Below are 10,011 nucleotides of genomic sequence, written 5' to 3' on the forward strand. Positions count from 1 at the left end.
TCAAACGAGTTTCTCCTGGTAAAAATTTTATTCTATCTATTTAATAAAGTTTAAAGTTTAATGATTTAATTATTTTATTATTTCATTTGCATTTTCTTATTATAGTTACTAAACATTTTTTTTTGCAGAAAAGGATAATGATATCTTAGACGGTGCAATGCTCGCGCTTGAAGTCATATCTTCTGGAAATGAAAAGTTATCTACACTTTATAGGTCACAACTTGTGGCTTTTGCATCAAGAAGTTGAAGATTTAGCCGAAATGCAGCAAGAATAGATGCATTGGATCATACAATGTAAGTGTTTAATTGGTGGCGTTTTTATGGTGGTGATACACCTGAGTTGAGAGCATTAGTCATTAAGGTTTTATCTCAACCTATTAGCACATCTTCTGCAGAAAGAGTGTGGAGCACCTATAGTTACATTCACAATGTTAAAAAAAATAGGCTCAATGAAGATCGTGTTGATACCTTAGTGTATATTCATTCCAATCTTCGATTGATTGACAGGTATAATTAAGCTGTGTTGTACTTTTGTTTTGGTATTTTTTTTTCTCTTTTTCTATCATTGATTGTTTATTAACATTCATATTTTATATTCTTGTTATAAAATGTGCAACAATCGCTACAAAGAAGGGCCTAGTCGAAAATGGGATATCAATCCAGAACTTCCTATTGTAGAAGAAAATACGTTGAGATTAAAAGATATGCGATGGAGAGATTTGGATGATAGTGCACAACAATCAAGCACTATTTTTAAATCCAAACATAAAGATGCACAAACAAGAGTTCAATTACCTCTAATAATCATACGTACAAATGAAGTTGAAGAGGATACAAATCAATCCAACAGAGCTAGTAGAACTGCAGATATACAAGAGCGACCACCAGTTCCTCATGGTCGGATTGATCGTTTCTTTAGACGGAGACTTAGGCAAGGTATGTTGATATTGTGTTTTTTATATTTTAAATTATGGTTTTTGAACATTTTAATTTTTTAACGTATTCATTATAGGAAATGAAGGAAGGAGCAGAAGACATGGTCGTGGAGGACAAGAAGCACGTGATGATGCAGAAAGTTCGTGATCTATTGCTGACTTGAAGGGGAAGAGAAAGATGATAGATTAATGAACTCTTAAATTATTAATTATTATTTTTTTATGATGTAGTTGGAGTAGTCTAACTTAAAAACTTTTATGTTACTTTTTTGTCATGGTCTTATAATCTTTTTTTTGTATACTTTTATTTTGAATCTTGCATAATGAAGTGAAGTAGTGGATTATGTAAATTTTAAGTTTAGAGTTTAGAACTTTGTAGCTTATAATTTACAATTTAGAAATTTATAGCTTAAAATTTTAACTATATCTCTATGTAATCTTTGAGTTTATTGATTTCTCATTTTCTATGTTGCAGAGATGACAAGATTTACAACATCAAATAACAAGTCATTTGATTCTTTCGTTGAAAAAGGTACGCTTTTTAATCCAATTTATTTGTTTTCTTAATGCATTATTTAGTGTTTGCATGCATTTGTTAAATGGTTGCAACAAGAATGTGAATTATGATCTTTTCTTAATGTATAATTTTTTAAATACTTGACAGTTGCAATATGATGCATTTGTTAAATAATTACAACTTATATTATTTATTGTCTATATACATGTTTTATTTTGTCAATGATGACATAAATCTTAGTTTTTGATAAAATAAAAATATATAATTACATTTTTGTTTCCCTTTCGATTCTTATTCGCTTCTCACTTGAATCTTATGTCGCTTCCTTCTTCGCTTCTTAGGTCGCTTCCGGTTCGCTCCCTAGGTCGCTTTTGAGACGCTTCCTAGGTCGCTTCCGAGACGCTTCCTTGTTCGCTCCTAAGTCGTCCTGCGCTTCCCGCTTCCGCTTCCCGTATCGCTTCCCGCTTCCTCGACTGGCAACTCTGTACCAGATTGATGGCGAATCGAGAAGGTGTACTCTTGCAAGAAGCTGACCCACTTGGCATGATGAGCACTCAACTTCTTTTGACTATTCAGATACTTCAATGCCTCATGGTCCGTGTACAAGACAAATTCCTTATAAATAAGATAATGTCTCCAATAACGAAGGGCTTGTACCACGGCAAGTAGAATACTGGCACCTGGCCTGAGTCAGCTTCTCACTAAAGAAAGCAACAGGTCCACGATTCTGACTCAAGATTGCACCAATTCCCACCTTGGAGGCATCGCACTCAACCTCAAAGACTGCACTAAAATCAGGAAGGGCTAAGACAGGAGCACTGGTCATTTTCTCTTTGATGATCGTAAAGGCCTTTCCCGCAGCAGGCGTCCAATGGAAACTAGTACCCTTGAGGCACTCCGTGATGGGGGGCATGAGAGTGCTGAAGTTTCTCACGAAACGTCGGTAAAAAGTGGCTAACCCGTGAAAACTACAGATCTCCCCTATAGTCTTTGGGATAGGCCAATCGACAATCGCACGAACTTTCACGGGGTCTGCCTTAACTCCATCAGATGACACAATAAAGCCTAGGAATACGACACTGGAAATTATGAACTCACTTTTTCACATTGACATACAATTTTTCTCTCAAAATTTCTAAGACCTAACGCAGGTGACTCAAATGGTCAGATAAAGACGAACTATAAATCAAAATATCATCAAAATAGACCACGACAAACTTCCCTATACAAGGGCGTAGCACTTGGGTCATCATATTCATGAAAGTACTTAGGGCATTAGATAGCCCAAATGGCATGACTAACCACTCATACAACCCATCTCGTGTCTTGAATGTCGTCTTTCACTCATCCCCCTCCCGGATACGAATCTGGTGATACCCACTTTTTAAATCGGTCTTGGAGAAAATGGAAGCACCAGCCAACATATTAAACATATCATCCAAACGAGGGATGAGGAAACGGTATTTGACAGTGATGTGGTTTATGGCTCGACTATCTACACACATGTGCATGGACCAATCTTTCTTAGGGGTGAGCAGGGCGGGTACCGCGCAAGGGCTCACACTTTAATGAATAAAGCCCTTTTGTAGCAACCCATGGACCTACCTCAACAACTCGGCATGCTCGGAGGGGTTCATACGATACGCGGGGAGATTGAGGAGACTCGACCCTGGCACAAAGTCAATAGCATGTTGCACGACACGCATGGAAGGAAGACCATCTGGAAGGTCATCTGGCATAATGTCGCTAAACTCCTCAATAAGGGGGCCGATGTCCGTAGGAACTGGTAACGACGTACTTATCGACGGCTTAGCCACCATAGCATAATAATAACCATCCTCCTGACATTGGTTCAAGAAAGACCGGTAGGACAACCCTGCCAACCGGGGAACCCGCTCAGGCTTATCTACCATGGGAAACCCCGTCTTCTTAATGGGGAGAAGGATTATCTTATAACCTTTAAATATGAACGAGTATGTGTTCCGACGGCCATCATGAATGGTCTTGCGATCAAACTGCCAAGGACGACCCAACAGGATATGGCACGCACTCATAGGGGCTACATCACACCACACCTCATCGTGGTAGTGCTCCCCCATGGAGAACCGAACTAAACAACGCTGGGTGATGGAAACCTCGTTTCCCTTCTTGAACCACGCCATCTTGTATGGGTGAGACAGTTTCTCTGTTTTCAGATTCAAGGTAGACACAACGCTCTCCAACACCATATTCTCATAAGCACCGGTGTCGATAATAACATCACATGTGTGACCCTCACAGTTGCATCGGGTTCTAAAGATGTTGTTCTGTAGCCATTTTGCAGGGATCGACTCACGGGGTGCGGTCAAAACATGACGGATGGATAATAAATTTTCGACGTTGTCGTCGAACTCTACGACTTCCCTCTCACCTTCATCCTCGACCAAAGACTCACTCTCACTCTCAGATGTTAGACTCCACAATACCTTCGACGAAATGTGTGTTCTTGCCCACAGTGGGGCACCTAGACGCAACATGTCCTAACTCCTGACATCTAAAACAACGGATGGTAGAATCACTAAGTTTGGTTTTAGACCGGTTATTGAATGCGGGTCCGAACGGGTCAGGTTTGCTAAGTTCTGCTCTAGGGGTAGACTTTGAGTCCTCCTTCCTAGGAGAGCTTGCTCCCCTGGTTGGGAAACTCGACTTGGGTCGACTGAACTGTTCACTACGGGAGGTCGTGTATTCCTGCCTCCTTTTTAACTTTTCCTCGATATTCATGGCATAGCTGCTTGCCTGATCTAATGTCTCAATCGTGATACAACTAAAGTTGTCGGAGATAACAGGACAAAGACTAGAAATGTACCTCGTGACCTGTTGGCGGGCAGTTTCCTCGATCTGCACCCGTAGAGAAAGACGATGGAAGTCGGCAGTGTATTCCACCACAGTCTGAGTGCCTTGACGCAGGATCAGGTACTCCTTTTAGGCTCGCTCGGCGTGATCGGAAGGCACGAATTTTGACTGCATCAATCTCTGCATCTCCTCCCATGACAGTACACGCTCTAGTCACTGCCGCTCTCTCGACCGCTGCAACTCTACCCACCATGTCTGTGTTAGGCCCCTCAACCGAGTAGACGCTAGAGAGACACGACGGTGTTCAGCGACGGTGTGGTAATCGAAGAAGAACTGCACAGCATAAGACCAGTCGAAGAACTGCTCCGCGTCGAATCGCCCCACAAACTCCGGAAGATCCAGCTTTACCCTGTAAGTGGAGGGGTGCTCTAGTGCTCTCTGTTGTTGAGCCTCCACTATTCATGCGGGATACTCGTTCTAGAAAGCGCCATCGTCCCATACTGCTTCATCGCCCTCTGTGCGGTACTGCTCGCTTGGATGCTGGTGTGAACGAACTCCACTGATGGGTGGTTGGCGCTCAGGTCGCGCCGCTCCCTGTTGATTCTACCTCGGCCTAGCTTGCCCGTGGATGGGAGCCATCTGCGGACGGCGTTGGGGCACCGGGATGACAGGAGGTCCGAGGTAAGGTGGGTGGGTATGGTGGGTCTCGGGTTCTAAATGGGTAGGAACAGGGTAATATGGGTTTGGGTTATGACAGTGTTGTCGGATCAGGGGAGGTATCAGGTTTTGGATCGGTAAGAGGTTAACGGGTTGGTTGGAGTTCGGGTATCGGGTTGGGTTGGTATAGGACTGAGATGATTCGCCCGACTGGATATGGATCGGGCCTAATCCTAGACTATTCGTCGGACCCAGATTTGGATAGGTTGGATCGTGGTTCGAGTTATGGGGGTAAAAGGCTTGGTTTGAACTTGATCCACGATCCATACGATTATAGGTCTGGTTTTGACCCGGCTCAAGATCAAGTTGGAGCTCCGTCCGAGTCCGATACAAGTTTGGGTCGGGATGGGATCCATGTTGAGGTTCGAAACTCACGGGTTGGGTCGGATTCGGAGCGAACTGCGAACCAAACCCAACTGGGTAGGCTGAGTATGGGGCTGCAAGACCCGGACCCGCTCCAAAGAACCCAAAGGGTGGTCATCGGTAATCGGGTCCGGACCCACTTAACATTGGCTCTTGACTGGACCCTGAGGGGTCTGAATTCATCCACAGGGGATCAATCCCCTTAACCCGTGAATGGGTTGCGATCGTGTTCCCGCGCGCAGGCGCTGGGAGGGTCGACAGACCCATCCCGGCCCGAACTGACGCTGGCGTGCCCGCGGTCGGATCCAGCGATAAACTTGGGCCACGCAAGCCAGGTCTGGCCTGCAGCCCCTGTGGTGGGGGTCGGTGCCAGACCTGCGTATGCACGACGTTGATGGGAGGCTCTCCAATGGGCTCCAGGGTCGGATGCGCTACAGTTGTGTCAGGGTTCAACATTGGCGTACCTTGCTGGAGCACTTCTCGGTTGGTAGTCCTACGCAAGCCTTCCCCAATGCCCCCCAGCAATATCACAGGCTGAGGACCCAATTGGGCAGGGTCGATCATTGCAGTCGTGCCAATGCTCACTGCACCATCGCCCACGGTGGTACCCACTGGTTGGGTTGTCGCCAAGTTCGACCCTGTCGTCGATTCTATGGCGACGAGTCGACAGTCAATCCCATCCATCCTCTTGGTGTTCATGCGCAGCATATTCTTTTGCATTTTTGTCATCATTTCCATCATGCGCATCATAGGGTCTTCGGTACCGATCTCTTCCCGTTCCTTGTCGTGTGTCGGATCATTCCTCGCCTCTTGAGCCATGCGGCTGTCGATGGAGGATGTCTGGGCTCTGATACCAAGTTGATGCAGCCTTCAGAGGGCTGCGATAATGGCAGTGAAGACACGGCCTCTTGATGCGATCTCCAACCCTCGCTCGACCTTGAGGAAGGTTGTGAAGGCACGACTGTATACAGTCGTGTGTTGGATAGGCTAAACAAGAATACTCACTCAAACAGTGATGCTTGAATTTATTTATCAATGCCAAATGTCAATGAACAGTTGCTGATAACAAAGAAAAAATGAGGGAAACAAAAATGTGCAAACAACGAATAGTGATAGAAAAACTGAAGAAAACGACAGGAAATAAAGGAAGGCTGCTGAAAAGAAAACGGCGATGATTCTTCTTCCAAAAAATTGTCCTTCACGCAACCCTAAACAGTGGTTTTAAAGATGGCCACTGGATCCGGGTCTTGGGTCCGAACCCGGACCCGGACTCAAGAAGGCTTCAATTCGGGACTGGATCGGTGTCGCGCCGGATCTTCCCTTTTCTGGAGTAGGTGCACATTATCTTCCTGCATCGATTCAACTCACCTGTGGTCGGATCCTGCTGCTGGATCCCATCGTCCATTCCAAATGGTGGGTCAGGTTCCCTGGCCGTGCCAGGGTCACATGGTACTGGTACCGCCTGCTCTGCATCAAATGTTCACATGGATTATTTCAAATGGCTGACTTACACAAAATTTTATGAAGAAAAGAGGTTATACGTTGCCTGCTTACTGTGTGCTTTACAAAGGCAATGAGGAGGACTGCAGAATCTCCAACTGGCTTTGTCGGATTTCAACACGAGATAGAATCCTCACACGCCAATCAACTGTTATATTTTGGCAGAATGGGGCCCTAAAAAGGGGGGCAAACAGTTCCTGATTTGAAATGCATGGTTTTCTAAAGCCTGACGGACGGTTTAGAAAGAACAAAATGCAAGGCTTTTTGGGGACTGCAGTTGCGCACCTGAAGCCATACTCTGTAGCTCACAAACTCACCTTCAAATCCTTGCTTTGGACTGTTGGGTCCACAGGGAGTGGCATGGATTGGATCTCCCAGGATTGGGTTGCTTATCATATAGCTTAGATTTTTCTCTTTGATCTTCTGTTTGTTACAGTGACTGCTTGTCAATATAAAATTGTTGTCCTTTTCTGAGATTTAATGTTTTTCATAAAAAAATTCCTTCCTCTGAAAAAAAAAACTTGCAATTGTCAACACCTTAGATGACAGGGAGCTTAAGTGGTCAAGTTTTGAAGACCATGAGAATAGCATTGAAAATAGCATTTTGTCCAAATGGGTGCTTGCAAGCCACCTTTATTCACTTTTAAATCCAAAGTCCATTTCATCCAAACCACCATAGCACCATTGAAGACCTTCTATCATATAACCAAAGTCCAGTTAATGTGAACAAAGTAAATCAAGTCTCCAAGTCATTCTACAATGCAGTGCTCCTAACAGAAAATGTGATAACTTCAACAAACTACCTCCCACCATCTTCAATGTATGCCAGATTAATGGATATTAGAATGCCAATAGGATTTGGCTCCATACAATTGATGTTCTGTATTAGAGTACTGCACATCTGGGCTCACACTTTATGTTTGGAACAGCTATAAACAAGGACTGTCATAAGGTCATACACTGAAGCCAGCAGAATCCTATGAAGCCACAACCCGTGAAATGCATAGCTGCGTCATGTACTCTCTACTGTATGTCAACCAGTCATGATAGAGGGACTATTTAGATCTGAATCCCATTCACCATGGAGAAGCTAAGCACACAATAGACCAAGCATCTACCATTTTTCGCTAAAATAAATAATCAATAGTAAAGACTTCTTTTAATGACCATGATGGTCAACTGGCAACCAATTAATCAATGCCCTCGATTGATATCAATGAAGCTCAATGTAAAGTTAAGGTGAATCTAAGTTATTTAAAAATCTTCACTTGCTCCTCCACCAATGCGAGGATCAAATTTCACGATCATCACTGGCGCAATCAGATGAGCAATAGAAATTTAAAAAAGAAAATGTTAATCCATCCTAAAAAATCAGAAGTGCGTGTTTGTTTGTATATCAGAATTGAAAGCAAAACAATACAAACAGTCGGCATGACTCAAAAGAAACTCTCGTTCACAATGCCAGATCATCAACATCATCATAGAGAAAACCGCTCCACTATTATGCAGAGAGCATCAGCCGAACGAATTATTAAAAGAATAAATAAAATAAAAGGGAAACCCCGAAAAGGAATCAAAATGAGAGTGAGAGAGAGAGAGGGGGCGGTAGGATTCTTGGTACCTTTCCTAGAAGAATGAGAAGCGACAGAGGCCCTGCCGAACCCAAGTCCCCTCGCAACCTGCATAACGGAAGTTCCTACTACTCGAAGTAAAAGATCGCCTTCTTCCTCTTGTTTGGAAAAGTTGAACAACGCAGACGCACCCAAACCCCTCTATCAGCCAACAAGGGAAGGAAGAGATCGCCCTTCACAATTAACGATACCGAAATACGTGCAGAGTATTGGGTGAAATGGACGGACGGAACAGTGGGAAGTGGTAGTCGGGGGGTGTGGGAGTATAGAACAGGAACAACAAACTTGAAGGGATCAGCGGCTGGAGTGGAAGGCGACGAGTGAACGAAACGACGCCGCTGAGGCACTTCTCCCTCCCTCCAATGCGTCCAAACTGTAACAGTAGGGTTTGAAATTTTGGGGATACCTCACCTTCTCCTCCTCACACTCCCTTCCTTCCTTGGCTACTAGGTAGGTTTTAAGAGCGAAAAGGTGAGCAACGTACAACCTGTATGGCTATGTATCTAATATCTATTGCCCGTGGATGGGTCATGGCACAGTCTACTTGAATCAGGTCAAACCCGTCGAGTCATCCACGAGCGCTTCCCGGGCGTTGCGCAGGACGAAAAACAAAAAAAGAACGTGTTTTTTAAACAAACGTCGGACTCACGGAACGGCGTTCACCGTGTCCGTGTTTGTATATTATTTTCGTTCCACCCCTGTTACGAAAACAACAGGGACACGGGGAACAAATTTTAAAAAAAAAAAAACATATCGACGAGCACGCCCGACTCTCTCTCTCCTGTGCAGCTGCCAAAGAGGCGGAGGGGCGGCGGCCAGGCCGAGGGGCGGCGGAAGTAAGGGTTTTGATTGTGGGATCTTTGGTCGATGCGCGGCACAGGTGCCCATCGCAAGGTGGAGGAGCGACTTCTCCAGGGCGTTCCAGTACTACCTGGACCGATGGACGCCGCATCCCATTGGCCGGTGGCTTGAAACCCTCGCGGCCGCCGTGATCTACTCGCTACGCGTCTACTACGTCCAGGGGTTCTACATCGTCTCCTACGGGATCGGCATTTACGTGCTGAACCTGTTGATCGGGTTTCTCTCGCCCAAGGAAGATCTGGAGCTCGAAGTGCTCGACGGGGCGTCGTTGCCGACTAAGGGTTCCGATGAGTTCAAGCCCTTCATTCGCCGTCTCCCGGAATTCAAGTTCTGGTACTCTGCTGCTCCCTTTCCCTCTTTTGCTTCTTTTTGGGAATTCCATATTCGGCCTTCAAGTGTGGTAATGGCTGGCTCTCTTCTGTCAATCACTTATGCTTTGTGATCTGTATTTGCCATGAGAGGAAGTAATCAAAAGGCTGATTATTCTTTGCTGTTTGGATTTTGGTGGTTAGCAGTAATACATGTCGGTGGGTTGGTAGAATAAGATTTATGAGACGTGGATTCTGAACGGGAAGTGATGATTCTTGTGAGTTAATTGTTTAGTTTCAATGAATGGAGGAGCTCTGCTCTTGGCGAAAAACGTAGGGCGCCTGCT

The 10,011-nt window shown here is 44.9% G+C and overlaps 1 protein-coding gene and 1 pseudogene across 2 annotated transcripts in view; one reads left to right on the plus strand and one right to left on the minus strand.

Annotated features, from left to right (window-relative positions):
* LOC149832338 (uncharacterized) overlaps window positions 1–8,922 on the minus strand; it is a 33,424-nt gene extending 24,502 nt beyond the window's left edge. Inside the window, exon 1 of one of the 2 annotated variants that reach the window (XM_090012425.1) lies at window positions 8,486–8,922. In XM_090012425.1, the coding sequence (XP_089868551.1) occupies window positions 8,486–8,549 (64 nt within the window). In that variant the 5' untranslated portion in view covers window positions 8,550–8,922. The remainder of the gene's footprint in view (window positions 1–8,485) is intronic. The other variant, XM_090012426.1, reaches the window with a different exon arrangement.
* Window positions 8,923–9,018: 96 nt separating this feature from the next.
* On the plus strand, window positions 9,019–9,798 carry LOC149832339 (protein RER1B pseudogene; annotated as a pseudogene).
* The last annotated feature ends 213 nt before the right edge of the window (window positions 9,799–10,011 follow it).

Source organism: Nuphar pumila, chromosome 7 (assembly GCF_984573655.1).
Source record: "Nuphar pumila chromosome 7, dmNupPumi1.hap1.1, whole genome shotgun sequence".
NCBI lineage: Eukaryota > Viridiplantae > Streptophyta > Magnoliopsida > Nymphaeales > Nymphaeaceae > Nuphar > Nuphar pumila.